At 42.6% G+C, this 20,978-nt stretch overlaps 1 protein-coding gene across 2 annotated transcripts in view; it reads right to left on the bottom strand.

Moving 5' to 3' along the window:
* The window catches only part of TFAP2D (transcription factor AP-2 delta), a 54,425-nt gene extending 33,693 nt beyond the window's left edge, over positions 1–20,732 (bottom strand). The window contains exons 1-5 of one of the 2 annotated variants that reach the window (XM_019734607.2): positions 20,278–20,732; positions 18,829–19,326; positions 15,320–15,380; positions 5,107–5,272; positions 4,811–4,929 (exon numbers count right to left, since the gene is read on the bottom strand). In XM_019734607.2, the coding sequence (XP_019590166.1) occupies positions 4,811–4,929; positions 5,107–5,272; positions 15,320–15,380; positions 18,829–19,326; positions 20,278–20,316 (883 nt within the window). In that variant the 5' untranslated portion in view covers positions 20,317–20,732. Of the gene's footprint in view, positions 1–4,810; positions 4,930–5,106; positions 5,273–15,319; positions 15,381–18,828; positions 19,468–20,277 lie in introns of those variants that run through there. The other variant, XM_074333058.1, reaches the window with a different exon arrangement.
* Positions 20,733–20,978: the final 246 nt, after the last annotated feature.

Raw genomic sequence — 20,978 nt, 5'->3', positions numbered from 1 at the left:
TGAGTTAAATTCAGAGTAGTTCAGCAATGTAACTCTTTATAATCCATGCCAAAAATACAAATTCAAGCAGAATATACATGGTGGTGTTGCAAACCAGAAGACCTGGGTTCTCATCCTTTCTGCTCCCAATTTTATGATCCTGTGCAAAACAGTCAATCTCACTGCACCTTAGTTTTTCCATTTAAGAATAATGATAACTAAAATTCCTCAAGCACCAAGTTTGTGCTGGGAACCATATTAAGTGCTTTACAGACATTCTGATTTAACTCTCACAACAACCTTAGGAGGAGGGTACTATTATTACCACCACTTTATAGATAAAGACACTGATGCTCAGAGAGGTTACATGTATTTCCCTATAGCACATAGCTAGCAAGTGGTAGAAGTGAGTTCAAACAAGCTTATTTGATTCACGAAGCACACTCTTAACTGCTGTGACTTAGTAGTGCCTCAGATTACTCAATCTTCCATTTTCCCCCAGTGCTCAAGTTTTATGATTCTGAGTAAATTTTGCTATTAAATAATGCTATTGTTTAGAAAGAAAGAAGGTACTAAAGGACAGGACCTAATCTGTATTAAGTGCCTCTGTGCCACATGGTACAAAATATTTATGTGAATGTATCTATTCCTAACAAAAGACACGCAAGACAGAAATGGGTGCTCGACAGTCAAAGATTTGTCTTTTCTTTACATACTCTAGAGTTGTTACATACTAGAGACTACATTTTCCAGTATACCCTACAGCCATCTCTGGAATTAGTTCTTAAGTAATGTGAATCACTTCCTAGCCAAGTGGGTAAGAAGCTGTGTAATTTCATCGTGCTATCTTTCCTTTATGTGAGCTGATGAATAGGACTCCTAGGACTTAGAGGAGGGCATAGCTATAGGTGGAAGGACTCTGAGTGCCTGAATGAGACTGTGAGAGGAAGGAAGGCCCCTGACGAGTAACTCCAACATCAGAGAGAGAAATAAGCTTCCATTGTGTGAAGCGACTAAACACTTAGGAATTAACAGTTATAACAGCTCCTGTTATAGTACAGATATTATGATCCTTATTTGTAAATTAAGGAAATGAAGCTCAGTCAGGATAAGCAATGAACCCAAAGTCAGACAAAATTTCAGAAGTGATAATATTGGGGGTGGTGGTGGTGGTATTAGGCCAAGGGTAATAAATTTTGCAAGTGATACCACTAGCTCACATGAGGCAAGACGTGCAGAGTATGGTCTGGGAGCTTACATTTTTTGAAACTAAAGAAGGGAACAACAGTGACAAAGGGTTTAAACTTGAAAAGAGTGAATTGAGATCATACACAACATTTGTAAATGGTCCCCTTTCTATGGCTGATGCATATTTTCACCTTTTGCTGTCCACACTGTTCTTTAAAAACATATGTAAACAGAATGTGACTACCTGTCACTACAAACTGCAGGGCAAGGCAATTGTGTTTAAGGATGTAAACTGTGTTTACAGAACTCCTAGTGTTACCTGAGAATGTTAGGTGAGCTTTTGCAAATTTAGCAGAACTATGCCAGGAAAGCACCCCACTCAAAGTGAACAAAACTTCCCTCCAGCAACATTCTTTTCAAGTGAGGTGGGAGTGAAGGGTGGGAATGACTACATAATTAACTCCTCATATTTGTTTTAAAAACTACCAACTTTGCAAAGCGTATTCTAAAATAAAACATAGGGAGGAAGTGACGGAAGCTGCTGAAGTGCTGAAGAGAAGCATCAACTATTTCAATCTGACAAGAGGCTGATAACTCCGAGTTGTGTCACCACTATTTTGCATACATCTGGCATCATCTACAGGATTCCAAGGACAATGAGCCTAATGCAGTACATGGCATCTTTCTGGCTGGAAAGAAGTCATCAGTTGTCACCATGAACCCAACTGAAATGTGGGAATATAAATAAATAGGAGAGTCCTCAACAATGTAACTACCCGTCTTGTCACCAAGAGTTAAAATGAAGCCTATTTTCATTTAAATAGAATGTCTCTGTTCTTCAAATATTGAGTTCTCCTCATGTCCTAAGACAACTTGTAATTTTTTTTAATTAAATTTATTGGGGTGACAATGGTTAGTAATATTACATAGGTTTCAAGTGTACAATTCTGTAACACATCATCTATATAACACATTGTGTGCTCACCACCCAGAGTCAGTTCTCCTTCCATCACCATATATTTGACTCCCTTTAACCTCTCTACCATCCTCCCTCCCCCCTTACCCTCTGGTAACTATTAAACTGTTGTCTGTGTCTATGAGTTTTTGTTTCTTTGTTTGTCTTGTTCCTTTGTTGCTTTCAGATTTATATACCACATATGAGTGAAGTCATATACACAATGGAATACTACTCTGACATAAGAAAAGATGAAATACTGCTATTTGTGATAACATAGATGGATCTTAAGATTATTATGGTAAGCGGAATAAGTCAGTCAGAAAAAATCGAGAACCAACCTGTAATTTTTTAAACTGTGGGTCATGACCTGTGACTCAGCAGAGTCTTGAAATAAATTTAATGGGTTTACAATCAGCATTTAAAAGAATGCCAAAATATGGCATAGGAAAAAAAAATCAGAGAACATAGCACATAGAAACGAAACTTAGAACGTGTGTGTATGTAAGTGTAAGACAGTGTGTTTGAGCATCATAATGTAATAAGTGGATAGTTCAGGGATGGAAAAGGTCCCTTTGCCCCTAAATCTCTTTTCCTTAGTTTCATCAAAGTGCCTGAAATTCAACAATGATTTATTTCTCTACATCATGAATATTTGGGGGACTTCAAAAGCATCCAGTAAAAGTAAGAGGCATTTGTGATAGGAGAGGTATGCTCAAAGAGTAGATGGCAAGACCATGAGATCATCCTAGGATTTCACATATTTAACTTGCATCCTCCCTGTTAGCCTCCATCCATGATTCCTGCACAGGATACTCTAGTGCTTTTGGCTACTATAAAAAATCAATGAGAAGAATTGTGAATATACCCGTTTATGGCTCTTCAGTTTGTACTGGCCAGTACATTCACAGACATCACAGAGAAAGGTCTTCATTTGGGTCTTTACTTTTCACATCTGTTACAAATTCCATGAGAATTCATAGCCAGTCCATCCTAGGTAGTGGCAAGGATCTCAAGGAACATTTAGACAAAAAATCTTTAAACCTCATTATACATCAGAATCACTGGGGTGTTTTAAAAGAATATAGATGCCTGGGCCATGCCCCCGGGCATTTTAAATAAACCTCCTTGATTCTACTGTGGAGTTGGGTTTAAGAACCAATCAACAAGATACAACATCCATCCATTTATCCATTTATGATTAAAACACTTAATAAAATAGGTATAGAAGGAAAATACCTTAACATAATAAAAGCCATATATGACAAGCCCTCTGCTAATCTCATAATTAATGGAGAAAGACTGAAAAAAAAAAAAAAAAAAAAAAAAAAAAGAACCAATCAAATCCTACCACCTATATGATTCTTGAATCCACTATCCACTCCATTATATCCTGAACGAGTGTTTTGTTCTATTGTTAAGTAGCTATAATTTTACTTATATTTTTCCTTAAATTGAGCAGAAATCTGTCTCCTTTTAGAATCAATGCATTAGTCATTTCTTCTCCTTTGCACTTTCCCCCAGTAACCCCCAACTCATATGGGTCGATGACAAGTCAACTCCCTCTACTATATGTCAGCTCTCAGTATCAGCACACACTAGCAAACACAGCACTGCCATAGAACACAGTAACAGTAGCACATATTAAATGTTAGTGGCCAAAAACGTAATTGTTGTGGTTGTTATCATGATTACAATTTAGGGGACAGAGCAAAGATAACCGTAAACAGCAAAATCACCAAAGCAATTTGCCAAGACAAACATCAAGAACACATTACCTCACAAAGTTGTGCAGCAAATGGGATGTATTGATAATATGGAAAAATGCATGATGTTTATTTTTGTGTTTCACTTATCTCTCACCACTTACAGTGCCTTATAGACAAGTAAGCAACCAATGCAAGAAAGTGTCATAAGTGTGTTCTGGTGAGTCTTGGCAAACAATAGCATTCTGGGTTATGGAAGAGCTCTCCTTTGACATTCAAAAGCTCCCCTACAAAGTTAAAAATGAATCTTTAAAAATACCTCTTCTTAAAAGAAGATTGAATGAGAATATGTAAAGTTTAGTTCTTACAGAAGAAACAAAAGGAAATTGGAAAAAAAAAAAACTTCCGGGAATGTATTTATACCTGTCTCTACCCCACTGGTTAACCTTAACCTTTCTGTGACTCAGCTTATCTACCCATAATGTGACGGAACACCACAGCTCTCTGATAGATGTCTTCTCGGATTAAAATAATGTGCTCTCAGGCTTGATATCATGCCTAGACTCCATGAAACCTTTATAAAGGATTATTATTTATCCTGCATATCATGTTGTACTGAATTACAATGAGCTAAATCAGATTTATCTGAATTCTAAAATAAACAATAATAAAAAATGACAATAGCACAGGCAGTTTTTTGTTGCTGTTATTTAGGGTATATGTGTTGAAGTACCTAAATCTTCCATTGTTGTCTTCTTCCCTATTACTGCCAAGATTAGTAAATTAAATATGTTATGAATTATCTAAGCCTTATACTAAGTCTAATTGAATCATTGTCAAGATTAATTGGGAAATTCATTTGCAACTGTTAACTGTCTTGATTAATAGTACAGACAAAAATGAAATAGCATAATCTAACAAACCTGGGTTTCAAAGAATTGCTAACCTTCCATCATTACTTTGCAGAGCTGAAAAGCCATACCTTCAACTAAGGAAGTGAGGAGGGTCACATTTGCTGCTTTCCGTCTTCCTGCCGGCAAGTTCAGGCCAAGCCTATCCAGTTTCTCCCTTAGGCAGCGGCCCCCATTCTTGGATTTTGCTCTGTCCAAAAACAAATAAAAACTAGGTTTTTGAAAGTTCACATTCTGAGGAAAATGATGAGAAGACTTGACCACATGGGGAATGCAACATCGGACAAAAGATGTAAGGGCTGAGGGTTGAGGAATATGATGAGGACAGTTAGAAGACCCACAGTGCCAGGAAACAACTTGGGCTTACCTTCGCAAAATGCCTCCCAAGAGTGAAGCATTGAGGCATTCTGGTGGTGAGAGGCGTCTCTTCACCTCAGCAATGGTCACCTTGTATTTGGAAGTAGAACTGAGAAGGGACAAACGGCCAGGGACAGAACAAAACAAATCTGTGGGGTTGACCACACAGGTGCCACCTTTGGAGGAAAAAGTATATTATATGTTAATGACAGTGAGAGAAGATAACTGTATGAAAGGGTTAATATCAAGACACTACTCAGGATTTGGGAATACGTGGCATAATTTTTCATATATAGATATATGACTTGGGTCATCTCAAAAAGCTGCTCTGATGATGTCCTTTCAAATAACATTCATGGTTTTGTCTTTCAAAGATCATACAAGAAATGTTTATGATGGTATGATTTCAATTTTAGTGTAAATTAGGATCTTACGTCGTGTGGACCCACCAGTATTGACTTTGACATCAGCCGTACCAAGAAACACTTCAATTAATTAAAACTCCCAGACTCCACTAGTTAACCTTGCAAAGGGTAGGTATTATTTATCCATGGTTGTCTGTGAGTGTGTAGGTGTGTATGTGCATGCTCATGCACGCACACACCCACACACATATAATGGATGGATTATTTTATCCATGACTTACTATATACATAAACATTTTGAAAGGTCTTTTCAAAAATGTTTGAGAACTATCACCTCCTTTCCCACATCCATCTACCAGCTACAGGCACTGGATTCACTCGTCTCCCAGGCACCGCTAAAAATCATTTGCCCACTGCCAGAAACATCCAACCCATGAGGTTGGATGATAAGTCAAATGCCTCTGCCATATGTTAACCCTTAGCATCAGCACACAGTCAAACCCAGCACAAGACTTAGAATATAGTTAACAGTAACATTAAATGTTAGTGGCCAATAATATTATTGTGGTGATGGTTATTATCATCATTATTATTAGGGAGCAAAGATAACTGCTAATAGCAAAGTCACCAAAGCAGTTTTGTCATGCCGGGGCTCCTGGAGCAGAAGCCTTCTGTCTCCAAGGTCCAGAAAGCTCCTTGAGCCAATTTGCTCTCCTCCAGGAACAACAGAGTACATTCCCTAACCTCAGGCAGCTGAAGGAGACTTGAGGACCCACAATGATTACCGTTAGGGAGAGTTTCCTGCTGCCCAATCCTCTCTTACTGCAAAATTCCTGAGCCAATATCCACACTGCTAAGATGGCGGCCGTGTAGCCCCAGGATCAAAGGCTGCCTCCCTCTCCCAAGCACTGAGCAATGTGAGGGTGGAGCTTTTGAGATTTAGTGGCAAGGTCAAATTCAAAGTTTGATTTGCTGAGCATACATTTGAGTTCTTCAGTTAAGGGCGATCTTAAGACACATCTCCAGAAAAGGGTCAAGTTCTATGAGGGAAAAGAGTTTTATGTGGAGGAAGTAAAATGGGCAGGAGAGTGTTGTCCAAAATCTTTTTACTCAAAGGGCAGTGCTCAACTGGCAGCAGTGGCATCTCCTAGGAGCTTGTGAGAAATGCAGAATCTCAGGCCCAACCCCATACCTTCTGAGTCAGAATCTGCATTTTAAGAAGACCTTCAGATGGTTCACGTGTGCATCAAAGTTTGAGAAGCACTGGTCCAGGACTCACCGCCCACTTCCCAGGTAGCTCCTGCCCTCTTTTATTAAGTAGCTCAGATGAAATGTAGAGTCTCTGGTATTCAGATTCTGGGCATGGTGGCTAAGGTACCAGGGAGGATGTTTACACCAGCAAAGGGGTTCTTGACCTGAGTGCAGAGAACAAGCTAACCTTGCCCTACTCTTAAAGTGTTTCTACCCCTGTGCTTTCTGGAATTCCTGGCTATGGTCATCTGACTTTCCCCTGCAAGTGCTGGGACCACCGTCTTTCTCCCTAAACATTCTGAGGCTGGTGATCACCCTGCATGTCCGTCAAAGACAGGAGAGAGGATGTTAAGAACCGCAGAGCAGCCAGCCCTCTCCAGGCTAGAAGGTGGGTCTTGTACATTTGGCTAAATTGCTGGTGCTAATGCCTGGAAACCTGACTTAGTTTGCAATCTGAGAGACCATAATCTCAATTGTCAAATTGAAATCCTTTTCTAGGCATTAATTTTGTGGCCAACACTATGGAAAACCATGCAAATGCCTGCCTCAGGAGCTAGAAACACAAATTTGCCTGTACTTCCTCCCCCAGCATTCTCAGAAAAATTTAAAACAAACAATCATACAATAGTCCCCTTTTTTCCATAAGGGATGTCTTTCAAGACCCTCAGTGGATGCCCCAAACCGCAGCTAATACCAAACCCTACATATACTATGTTTTTTCCTATACATACACACACTTAACTGCTTCTCTTTGGCATATCTGAATTGTCAGCATCGCTGCTCTTGCATTTTGGGGCCATTATTAAATAAAGTAAGGGTTACTTGAACACAAGCACTGTGATACTGTGACAGTCGATCTGATCACCTAGACGGCTACTAAGTGTCTAAAGAGTGGGTAACTTTTACAGCTTATAGGATATGCTGGACAAAGGGAGGATTTATGCCCAGGGCAGGACTGAGTGGGACAGCACAAGATTTCATCACACTACTCAGGATGGCATGCAATTTAAAACTTATGAATTGTTTATTTCTGGAATTTTTCATTTAATATTTTCAGACTGCGGTTGAACACAGGTAACTGAAACCATGCAAAGTGAAACTGCAGGTAAGAGGGTACTACTCTAATAATAATAATAATAATATAATAATAATGAAGTTTTCCCAGATTTCTGGGATCAAAAATACCATACTTTTGTTTATGCTCTCACTTTGTACCTATAGATTCAAAATGCATGTTAAAAATAAACTCTTAAGTGACTTCTCAAAAGTTGAGATGAACAGGAAAGTAAGTTAGATTATCAATGAATTTGGGTTGTAGTGTCATATTGTGAGAATCATGAACTTAATAACTTTAGAATTTAGGTCATTGTGAGGACATTTGAAGCAAAAATATATTAGAAATAATAATGTCTATATTCAAAATTCACACAGCCCTCTCCTGGAAATGGGCCTCCACCCACGGTTACTATGAATCATAAGTAAATTTGTATTCTTACATAAACCCCCTTCTCTTGCACACTAGTCAGACAACACTGAGGTTACAAGGAATCTCACACAATGGGTCTCAAGTTTATTATGAGTAAGAGAAGGTTTGCATATCAGGTCGTTTTCCTGGTTGCTAAGGGAAAGAAGGACACAATTTTAGATCTTTTCTATCTTTACTAATCTACCGTGGGTTAAAAACCTAACTTAGGGAAATGCAGAATATTATAGTTTTTGTAAAATGAGTTAAATCAGGGAAGTCACTGGGTCTGCCACCTAGCTAAATGCTAACTCTCCAGGCCCTGGGTCTTTCTCTCTCACATCCAGGTTGGGCTTCTGGCTTATGCGCAAATAAGCATTTATTAGGTAAATTACACAGGCTGCATAGTAAGAGTATGCTTTATGCACACACAAATTGCCTAGAGGATTTATTTTGTATTCAGATTAGCTATCAACTCTAGAGTCTTTTATTTTTTATGTCACAGCATCTTTAAAGGGAATTTCTGTTGCTTTGATACCTGGCATTGGTGCAGCCTTGGGGAACTCTCTTGTCCTGGCTAAAGATGTGGCAACTTGTAGAGTTTACAGCAGCATGTGGAACCTGATATTTTTCTTCCCAGTGGTTTATTGTTTAGGGAGGAAGAAAAGAGAAATAGGTCAACAGAACCAGAGTTTTGCATTTAGAATGACAGTTAGGAGGGGTTGGGATGTCTTTAAGGGGATCCAGACTACAGATGGCAATGATGAGCTTTCAAAGAAAGAAAGTCAGGAAAGAGTCAAACATGCCCGGCCATTTACAGTACTCATCCGCACTGCTGCTAGTTGACATTCCTCATGGTGCCTTGCCTGTGTTCCTTGTCAGCTCTTATTGAAATCATGTAATATTCATTCGAGATCCAGCGCTCCAGTTAGGGGTGTCTCTGGGGCCATAGCCAGGGTATTCTAGAGTACAAAACTTCTCTAGAGGACATCTTTTCCATTCGTAGTGCTCAGAAGCAATACTTCTATGAGGGTCCCTATTTTTAAAATTGAAACTTGGAGACAGGGTTTCCTATTTCCAGTGATGCTGCAAAGTTAAATGGGTAGCTACAGTAACAGCATAAGAAATCAGAGACTATTTGTTCACGGTCCCTTGTCTAGGACGTGGCTATCATAAAAAGGAGAATAACTTTGCCATCGCTATAGGAAATACTCAGCCTAAGACTTACTACTGTGTGGGGGACAAAACCATGCACAAAACACACAGATGCAGATTCTCTAGCCGCCATACCTTGTTAGATCCCATGCCGCTAGAAGCATGGGGTTGGTTGGGGCACTGCCCTTCTTGTCTTAGGTAGTTAGAAACGTCTGGCCCTCTGTCTGCAGGCACCGTTCCGGGGAGTGGAAAGAGTACTGGGCTGCAAGTAAGAAGCTGGCCAACTAGCCATCCAACCGACCTTAAGCTCATAACTCTGGAACACAGTCTGCCCATCTGAAAAATGGGGGTGCTCCCACTTGTTCTACTTGTTTTCCCAGCTTGTGAGGAGGTGCAACAGGAAATGGATGTATGCTACTCAGCAACCTGAGTAAAGGCCACCCAATCCCACTATTGTGTTGAACAACTACCACGTCAAGGGGTGCGAGCTGTGCAGCGCGACAAGACACCTCCCCCGCCGCCCCCGCCGTCCCCCCCCCACACCCACACACCCACCATCACCACCACCTTTTGTGCTGCTACCTGATAGAAAGCTAAGCGCCGAAGCCTGGGCGGCGCTTTTCCTCTTCTCATTCCAGGCAATTAGGACAGAGGAAACAGCCAAGGTCTTCTCCAAGGAACCGAGGCTCCCCTGGCGCCCCTAAAGCTGCCTCTAAGCTCCACGCGTCCCCTCTGGGTGCCTCCCCCCTCCAAGAACAGAGCGGGTTATGGCTAGAGGCCCCCTGCCCACTCCAGGTGCGATCAATACTTCCCCGCGGGCTCCCCGGCGCCGGGTGGTGCGCGCAGCCTCTCCACAACCGTAACACCGCCCCTCTCGCCGCCGCTTCGGTGTTGACATAATTAGACCAAATCTTGAGAGCAAAATAAATGTTCTGTTCGCCTTACAGCCAAACAGATGTTTACAATTCAAATGAAAGAAATACAAACGGCAGGGATTTTTTTCCTCCCCTTCTTCATCTCCAGTGATCGCTCGTTTTTTTCTGACACATTAAAAATATGTAAGCGATTACAGGAGTTTCCTGTCCCAGTTTGTTCTGCGGGTGCCTTTCTACGAGGTACGCGTTTAAACTGGGTGGGGTAGGATCATTCTCGGCGGGTTTCCCTCTAGCCTCTTGCCCTTCTCAATCCCAATTCCCCCGTGTAAACCCTTCCCCCGTGGCAGCACATGCTAATTGTAAACATATAACAAAGGGATAGGGGCTTAATTGTAATCAAATAGGCCTCAGATGATGTACGAGCAGCGAATTGCGCTGTTTGGTGGAGGGATATACCAGGTATAACTGGATTACCAAGTCTGAAAGCCCTCCTCCTGGTGCAGAATTCAGGCAGAACAAAAGAAATGGAGGTCTTGAAGGGGAGACCTATTGGTTTAATGTGGCGGTGGGTGTGTAATAGTGCGTGTGGCGGGATTAATCCCTATTTCCCAATGCAGAGAGCACTTGGACTTCTTTTGGTGATTTTCAAAGCAATAAAGAAATCGGAGAGAAGGCTGTAGGTTATGGAAAAGCAGCTCCCCAACCCCGCCAAAAAAGATTTCCAACAAACCACGCGTCTAGGTCTTTTGGCATATGGATTTCATACTTCGTATAAAGGAAGTTGAATTCCGAATCTGCAGCATCAGTATTTATGGACTAACAAGGCAGGAGAGGCTTCAGGTGCATTTCTGGCTCTACTTTCATAAGGAATGAGCCACAGAAATGAGTTAGGGCTATTCGAGTAAAGAGAGATTCCAAGGGTTTTGAAAAAAGAAGAGGTATAAGGCCTCCCAATCCTCTCCAGTTTTACTCCTTCCAGGAACTGCGGAAAGAGCCAAAGCCTCTCTCTAACTCGCATTACAGAGCTCACCGGTCTCGAGAAACCGGAAGAAGCTGAGGAAAGCTTCTTCTACCTAAGCAGCCTGTGGGCAGCCGTGAGAGTCCATCCACCCTGTTATTGGCAGACTGGGCGATTGATGCTAAGCTCCACTTCACCGAAGCGTTTTTTGTTTTGTTTTGTTTTTGAATTAAATCAGATCTGACAATGTTTGTACCGCAGCGTAAATGCCTCCGCCTTGGTGTGCCAGTCACCTCTAAGCGATCTGACAAACTCCAGCTCTCTTAAAACGTGCAGAGTTCAGATCATATTAATTCCCCAAAAATGTTTTGATTCAAAGTAGTTTGTATTTTGTGTAGCCACGGGCAATCCGGAAAGCGCTCCAGCCAGCGGATGGCCGGGTCCGCTCCCTCTCCGCGTGGCCCAGAGGCGATGGCGGTATTTAAGCTTCTGAAATTAGCCTGGGGCTGCAAGGCAGAGTGATCACAAAGCGAAACAAGGGCGCTTCCCCTCTTCACTTTTTTTTTTTTTTTTCATTTTTTTCTTTCTTCCTTTTTTTTTTTCTTTTTCTTTTTTTTTTTTCTGAGTTTGCCATCCCGATTTCACACACACAAAAAGACCAGGGCCAAAATGTCACTTTCCACCCAAATATGGAAAAGCTAGGTTTCTCATTTCACCTCCATCCTGTTCTGAAGGCCACAGCCCCTCTACTCGATTGAACCCCTACCCCTGCGATTCCAATCTGGATCCACTCGTTATTAGCCTCCTCCTCCTCCTCCTCCTCGTCGTCGTCGTCATCAACATTGTTTCCTACTATTAAATTCTCAGAGAGAGAAATGAAAGGGACAAGCGCCTGACAAAGGGGAGGGGGCCATAAGGCAGTCTCAGAAGATTCATGGGGAAAAGAAGAGTGGGTTTTCCTTTCTTTTTTTAATGATTAAAAACACAGACGACTCCTGTAAATAGAAGCCTCATTTCTTCAAGAGATGCCTTTTGAAACCCAGTATCTGAATATTCAACGAAGGCAAAGCTCCACTCTGTATGTACAACATTAATATGATCTCTGCAGAATTTGCTACTCAGAAATATTAACATATCAAAGCCGACGCCGGAGGCGAGAGAAGCTATCGATACCCGAGCACTGGGTAAAGTAAAGATTATTGGTTCTGATGGTTGGAGTGGCGGAGCTGCGGGCAAAATCGCGCACACCATTAACCGAGAGTGAGCGCGCGGGGAACCGCACCTCCGAGGCGGTGGCAAATATTTTATCTAGGTGGTAATTACCTCGCTGCTGCCCCCTCTTCTGCGCCTCCTTCGGCTGTTGGGCCTTCATTATAGGCAAATATACTGTAACTGCCACTTACCAAAGTGAGTCGGGGAAACGACATTTTGTTCTTTACAAAGCGAAGTGGCCAAATGTAAGGAACTGACACTCCCCCCAACCCATCCACACACCACGACAAACAAGGACAGCCTGTCTGTGGGAAACTCACAGAGGGCACGTAGGGATCTGTCTTTCTTCCGCAGTCTTTGGAAGTGAAATCAGTAAATTCTGGAAATCATTAGAAATGTAAGTTCATCCGAGAGCTTAGCAAAAGGAAAATGGTAAAAAGTTGTGCTTTTTCAAGAAATGATGTTTCATGAGGAGAATCACCTGTAAAGCATGGATTGGAAGAGAAACAGACATTCCCATCTAAGCTATTACGCAATGTGGCGATATGGCGGAGTGCTTGAGTCAATATCCTCAACATTACTGAACAACAAAGGTGACTTGAGTTACCGATATTGGGAATCCTGTGCACTACAATGACAATAGAGAGAAGGGGCTTCCTTAGCGTTTCTTTAAAAACCGGGCATCCTGAGATGAGGGGCTGGGCGCGCTCAGGCACGACATGGCAACGCCTTTTAAGGCAAGACTTCCTTGAAATCCTTGCTATCCATTTGGAAATTGTCACGAACATTGATCGGTTCAGAGTAAACAGGCTATCCCAAGTAAATTGGCCTTTCTCTAAGAAACAGAAATGGAATGAACTCGGCAGTTAAATTCTGAATGCCATTGCAGCGTGGGGGAGGGTATTAGGGTTTAGTTATACAGTACCGATCTAAACCCCACGTTATCCCCTTTCCTCTTCGGAGCGACCTTGTTCTCCTAACAGATCAGTATTTGGGTTAAAATAGCAGATTTGGCGCTGATTTCGAGGTGAAACGAATTGGCACCGAATCCTCCAAGAATAATAAAATATCACCTAAAGAAGACTATTTCTATAGCTCTGATAGAATAGAACCTCACCTCTCATTTCCTAGTTATCCAAGAGCTTTGGCCTTTTTGCAGGGAGAATGGTGTGGGGGTTTCCCTTAAGGCTCTCTTCGAAAATTCAACTTATTACACAGCCGTTTCCCATTCAGCTCCCGCCCTCGGCCTCGAATAATTCCCATTCTCTGTCAGCTATTGTACAATCTGATGCAATTTCCTAGCAATTGAGAAGGTGATCAAGTGCGGAACTAAACGCAAAAGACGCAGTAGCGCGTGCCGGGCTCTGGGAGGAGCCGGCTCCGGGCGCTAATTAGTGGCGCTGTCCTTCAGCACCACCGATATCTTCGTGCGCCCTGACTGCTCGGCTTCACCTTTAGTCTGACCACCCAACAGACCCAGATCAGCAGAGCTCACCTGGCCCCTCTTTCACTGTGCATTTTTCACCTATCCTCCCCAACAGTATGTCTATTTTATTTTGATTTTCATTAGTCTTGGGCTTATTTCATGGCATTTCAATATGGCCGAGTATTGGCCTGGCTGACATTGCTCGTTTAAAAAAATCTTTGTGGAGCAGCAATAGTAGTTTTTAAAACATAGTCTTCAAATCTCCATGGAGTGAAACAACAAAATTGAATAGCTATTTCACATTTCTTGCAAGTTTCAAGTATCCACTATGACAATAGTCAAGTTCCAAAGGAAAGCATTTCTTTCTTTTCTTCCTCCCTCAACTTAAATGGCGTTTCACACTGGACCTCGGGTTGTGCAATCTACCCGTTTAAACATGAATGAAGCCACTGCTTTCTATCAATGCATTTCTTTCTTTGGAAACACACTGGAATCTTTAAATGAGCTTTGAAAGGTGGAGAGGGACTGAAGGACATTTATTTGGTGCCATCAGAATTGACTTAGTCTTTAGTGGTTCAGTTACTAAAAACAACTGAGGCCCTGGAGCTGGAATTAGTCCTGGTGAATAGGCCACATCTTATTAATTCATATGAAGTTGGGATAACAGCTGGTCTCCCTTGCCTTGTGTGCTCCTCGGGTTACTGAGCTTGCTAGGAAAATAAGCTTCATAGACTTTGGGTAGGTTAAGTGGGAAGCCAGCAAAATCTGTACTGCCTTGAGGCCCTTAAAATGTCATAGTTGAAAACCTTTTGTCAAAATGGAAAGTCTGAGATGCAGCCCCTTCAAGGTCTGAGCCAAAATCAACAGCTCTCTACTTTTGTCTGCGCGCCCCCCCCCCACCTTCCAATTCCATGGGTAACTCTGGATTCAGATGTTTTCCTTAACAGATGGGAACAAGAAAGCTTTATCCAGTACAGTTAACACCACCTCCGCCTCCCACCCTCCCTTAAAGAAAGAAATGTTCTGGACACTTAGAAAAATAAGGGCAGCTACAATATTGGTGTTTCATTAGCCTTCCCTGGAGCCTCAATGAATCTAGCCTTTCACAGAATCCTTCAAAGCCTCAAGCTAACACCATCACCTCAAACACCCAGGCTGTGGCTGGCACATTTAGGGCTAAAAGAGACCAGAAATTCTGCTCGAGGATGTGGTGATGAGGGAAAGGGGTGTGAGAGGATTGTTTTTTTGTGTGTGTCAGAACTTTCATTCTGCCACAATTCTGTGAGAAACAGCAAATCTCTTCTATCAAGGTCTTTTGGGCCCATGCTAGGTTCAAGCCTTGGTGGAGGAAGGGAAGCTTCTTAATGTGAGTACACCTGTGTGGACAAGAGCAATTGACACGACTAATTGTTTTCTTAATCATCAGACAAGGGATCTGATGTTTAAAAGTGCCACCAGGTCTTTGAAACGAAGTAATAGATGAGAGAAGAATGTTTAGTTTTAACGTGTTGTTACTTACCTCTTCTTATCACTCCCCCTTGGCCATTGAGAACAAGACCACATTGCGCTTCCACAGAACCCTTAATAAAAGAAAAAGAAACAAAATCACTCAAATAGCTACCAATAGGTATGCCCACAGGAGTTAAGTCTTTCAATCTACCCCATCCCTGAACCCCACCATAGTAGACATTTAAAAGCAACCATTGAGCTGGGGCAAATTTGGCAGTATGCATGAGGTTAAGAAAAAAATTTGGAAGAAAACCACAATCTGAAAGTTGTATAAATCTTAAGGTATGCATTTTACAGCGCCCTACAATATTACACTTCAAAGAGCCTGAGTGTCTTTCATGTTAGCATGAGAGAATGAGCAGCGCTTTGAGTCCCCATCAAGGCACATAGCACATATAGAGACAGTTTCCACAGCACTTTATGCGTGAAGCAAATTACACCAAAAGTGTCAAGTCTGGCACTGTGGATTTCTTGGGAGCTCAGAGGAGTCATTTCAAGTGGAGGATTCAAGTTATCTCATGAGAGTTCTGCTTTACCCCAGATATAGGAGCATCTATCTTATAATGTTGCCCAAAATGGGTCTTACAGAAGATCTTCAGGTTCACTCACTGTAGATCTTCAGGCTCCTAATGGATTGAGAGATCATTTGAAGTGGGATGGAGGAAATGGTTTGTTGAGTTTTGATTAAGAAAAATAAAAATTTCTCTGTGTCTTTTTCTGTCTTTCTTTTTTTTCTGAGTCGAAATGTGTTAAAGGCTCATTTTCCTTTACAAACAAACGAGGTATTGGACATGAAAGAGGACTTGAAGGGTGTTAACCTACCCAACAGCCCGTGAAGAGTTAAGTAAATGCGGAGAGAGTCGGTGCATAATAAAAACCCACTTTACAAAACAACCTTTACAGCCCTGGCTCCTTTTTGCTTCCCCATTTTCACCATATTGAAGCAGGCCTGTAAGAGCCCCCTTTTCAGCCTACTCACGAGCTCTTTCTTATTTTAACTGTTCTGCCTTAAAGTGATTATCAAATCAATATGAAAAAAAAAACTTAGAGACTGAGCATAAATTAAAGCGGTGATGGGAAAAGGTGTGACAGTTTTCTTTGTTAGCCATAGCAAATCTTTTTAGGGGACTCAAAGATGGAACTGAAGCCACAAGACTGTTTGCATCTGTTAGGCAGACTTAGACCGCCCTCCAAACCATTGGACTTTCACTTAAAATTCTGTGCAGGGAAAAGTATATTTACATTTGTTGCATTTGAAATGAGGCATATGCTGATGAATGTTTTAAAAAGGAAGAAATAAAAGGAGAGAGACGGGTTTCTCCCACACATCCCCTCCCATTTCTTGTTTTAAAAGTAACTATGTCTCTCTCTCTCTCTCTCTCTCTCTCTCTCTCTCTCTCTCTCTCTCTTTCATTCTGCCTACTAAGTCCAAGAGGAGTGGAAGAAAATAACTTGCCAGATTTACAACTTGCTTCATATATACACATATGTAAAATTATAAATACGTATATAGATATGTCCACAGACATCAATACATTAATATATCATATACCATACTCCTCAATTTCTTCTAGCATCTTGGAGTGTCTCTCTCAGTATGAATATTTCCTCAGTATGAGTAATAAACAGAAAAAAAGGAGATTAAGAATATAAAAAAGACATAGACTGAATAAAGGTTTCAAAATATCTGAAATATAGAAGGTAAAAGGCCTGGAAGCTCTTCAAAGGAGCGACCGCTTTCCCTCCCATTCTCTGGCGCACCGTTAAGATGTTTATTTTCTTAGCAGAAACGAATCTTGGTCTCTTCACTTAACAAACTTTTCCCCCTCATAAGTAAAACATGTTGTTTGGTCGGATGACATTGCATAAATGACCAGTTGAATGGCACTAAGTCGAAAATTGGATAAACTACGGTGTTCTTTTGCACAGGATTCGCTCTTTGTCTGGCGCTACAAATGTTCTAATCCCCTCTTTTGAAAAATGCCCGGCTTTGTGCCTAGCACAGAAAAAAAATTTGTACAGATACAAAAAAATCAGCAGCAGACGCGGCTATTAAAAGGAGTAAATAGGTTTTAGTTGAGCTAAGCGTTGAATGGCAGATTTTTCCCCCCTTGAGACATAAGTGGATCCTTGTGAAAAACGTAAAAATGCCCTGAGCGTATAAAATTATTTCGTGAATATAAATGTAGAAAGTCAAGGTTTATGAAGCCAAATTTTTTTTCTTGTGTGCCGATCTTGCGTCTATGGCTCTTTGTTGGGACTCTAAGGGCTTTCGTTTTAATTTTAAAATGATCCCTTGCTTGGAGGTAAATGAGGGGGAAAGATTTTCTGTGCGTAACAAGGGATCTCTTTCCTCTCCAACTTGTGCTCTTCAAATATCTCGCCTTTCGTTGTGGAGCGGTGGAGAAGGTGGCCAGCTTTGTGCGGACTGAAAAAGTAATACTCACAGGTAGAGCTGCACTTTCAGGCAAAAGAACCTACAAATTCTTGTCTTCTGGGTTCTTGGACATTTATGGGCTTATTTGTTTGAAATGAGGCTGTGATAATATGCTTGCATAATTATAAATTCAATTGTTTCAAAGAATGTACAAAAATGAATTAAGAAAGAAAGTAGGAGAGAGATGTCTAATTGAGTGACGGCCTCCACAGTATCTGAATTCCTTCCTTTCTTCCTTCCATTTTCCCTTTATCCCTCCTCTCTCTCTCTTCCTTTTCTCCTTTCTCCCTTCCTATTTGTTTTTCTCTCCCTCTCCCCTCTCCTTTATTTCTTTATTTCCTTCTTATGGAGTTACATCTTACTTAAAAGTTAATGGCTTGGAGAGGAAAAATAAAGTTGTAAATTAACTGGGCGGTGGGATTGGGTGCACCTCAGGCAGAGAGAATTAGGCTCAACTACACACCTGGAGAAGTGCAGGTCCTTTCACTTGCGATTCTTTGCTCTCCACAGCAATCTAGTATCTTTGGTGAAACTTCTGCTAGAGCTCAGGGTCTCAGCAATGTCCCCAGAACAAACCACCCTGCCAATTCATGGTTAGCTCCCCACAGTTCAGTCTGGGACAAACGCCTGGGACACATGGGTTGACCCAGCAAAGCGCCCAGACTGAGGGTGCGATTGGTCATCAGCTTATCTGGTCTTACTCTGAGTCCAGGAGGCTCAGCCCCAGCCTCCTTGATCTCCCCCACTGTATCCCCTCCGGGACACAACTACGGATTCACAAAAGACATCCGCGCAGGCCAGCCGAAAGTGGAAGCGCTCAGGTAGCCGGACTCCCCAGCGTCCAGGTGAAATGCCTTGATCCAATGAGAAGACCCGAATAGCACACACCTCCTCTAATTGTTTTTATAACTTTCCATAAGTGGTGGTGGTGGTGGTGGGGTGTGTGTGTGTGTGAGAGAGAGAGAGAGAGAGAGAGAGAGAGAGAGAGAGAGAGGGAGACGGCTTAGTCAGAGCTTTAACCAAGAGGGAGGGGGCGGACGACGAGGGGAGGGAGCAGACAAATTCACTGCATGCTTATTTACCTGCAAGTCGTCTGCTCCCGCGGCGGCCAGCCCCAGGCTGGGCCCTGGCAGGAGTCTTTGATCTGGGTGCATTCCATACTGAGAGCCATGGCTCATGAGGGACAGGTCGTGGCGGCGGTAGGCATCCAGGCAGCCCAGCTCCCGCCTCTGCTCGTCCAGGCAGGACGACTTGAGCGCCCGCGCATTGTGCAGATTAATAAAGTCGGTGGGCTCCCCGTGGTGGATCTGCTGGTAGTACTGTTGCGAGTGGTGCAGCGAGTTCAGAGAGTAGGCGTCGGGGGTGACGGCCGGGTGGCTGTGCTGAAACTCGTAATGGAAGGACTGGTGGTGGAGCGGGGTGTACTGGTGGTTAGTGGAGAAGTAGGGGGACGCAAACTCGGTGCCGGTGGTGGAGTAAGTTAAAGGAGAGGAGGAGGAATAGGCGACAGTGGAATTGGCTACGGACTCCAGACAGCCAAGCTGCATCAAACGGTAGCTGTTTGATCCGTCGTGACGTATCTGGAAGGAAGAGGGGGAAAAGGGAGAGCAGAAAAACTTGAGGTTTGTCATTTTGCAACCAAAGCGCCGCTCTCCCTAAGCCAGGAGTCTGGCTCTCCAAGGAGAGCGAGCGCCCAGGGCTTGGGCCGAGCCGCAGCCGGGGCTCAGCGCCTTTGACAGACAGCTTTTGCGAACTGGAGGACGGGGTGGGCGGCCTCGTCCTTACAGTTGAGAGCGGGGGGAAAAAAATCCCCCACCCTATATAGGTGCGGGTGACACACACACACACACACACACACACACACCCTGCCCAACTTGTGCAGGGAGCTGGGAGCCAGGTTTACGACTGACTCTGGGGCCGCGGGGAGCAGATCGAGAGAGTCGGTACACAACACAGCCGCTCCAGCCAGATCCCAACCCCGAGATTCCGCCAGTGTCCAGGCCAAAATGTTTCGTCATAGATGTTCAAAATGACTGTCTATGTATTAAAAAATTCCAACCTGTGTAAATCGTTCCACTTGCTCATTTCCTTAACCATTTGGGGCAAGGAACACGACCCCCTTTTCCGCTTCACTTTTCTAGAATAAGCCCACTCCAAAAGGGGTGCGTTGTCCCCCCCTTGTCCATCTACCCCCCCACATCCATCTCTTTACTTTGCCTTTCTGAGTATCTTTTTTTCCATCTCTATCTCTTTCTCCTCACTACCTCCTCCCTTTCTTTATTATTAGGATTATGGTTTCCCCCCTCATTATGGCAAATGTTTCTTAACGTGGCAGAGAGTTGCCCTTCCTGGCGACAGATGTCATAACGAACTTTCTCCCCTTTCCTTCCTTAACTTCTCCCGAAAGCCAGATTATAATTAAACGTAACGGTCCAATATAGATTAGAGACAGGGGAAGCTGCCACCGCCGCCGCCACTGCCGCCGCCGCCACACACACGCGCGCTCAAAAAAAAAAAAAAAGTAATAATACCTCGGCATCGTGGACTAGTCCGGGAAAGGTAGTTGACATGTTGGGTTTCTCCGAAAGCTTACGATGCAATTTCCCCCTCCAAAAAAAGAATCGGGAAAAAAATCCAAACTTCTTGTATTTTCCAATTTTTTTTAAGGGAAAAAATGTTCTATAGATAGAGATCTAAATTGTAATGGCTTTGCCCGGATCAGATAGCTCCTTGCCTCTTACCCACTTAAAAACCTGTAGGAACAAAATTTTCCCTCTGCACAAAAGCAGCTCCCTGGAACAGATTTTGTACTTGCTGAGTATTTCTTTGGCTGATGTCGTAGGTCCCTTGGTAATATAGAAGTTTTGAAAATTAAGCATCAGCACCGAGAACTGGGAGGACAATAGGCAGAAGAGATTTATCCCAGGAGACAAGGAATAAATATTGTATCTTCGCCTAATAAGGAACTGGAGGTTCTTTCAACATTTTTATCCATTTTTTCCAACCTTTATCATGCTTTTTCTATACCGACTGAGGTGGGGACTCATCTTTACAGAGAGTATTTGCACACATTTTATCGTGAAGATAAAGCTCTAGCCCCGATATGTGTATATTAGAGATAGAAAGATATATTAATTAAAGCTACCTTTTACAAGAGGAAGTGTCCATTCCTATTGGTTCCACTCCCTGGATGCTGAAAGCTGCTTTTTTCCCAAAAGCACCCAAATCAATT

This window comes from Rhinolophus sinicus, linkage group LG05, assembly GCF_036562045.2.
Source record: "Rhinolophus sinicus isolate RSC01 linkage group LG05, ASM3656204v1, whole genome shotgun sequence".
Taxonomy (NCBI): Eukaryota; Metazoa; Chordata; class Mammalia; order Chiroptera; family Rhinolophidae; genus Rhinolophus; species Rhinolophus sinicus.
The sequence above is the reverse complement of the archived record's forward strand: the minus strand, read 5'-3'. Positions and strand labels throughout refer to the sequence as shown.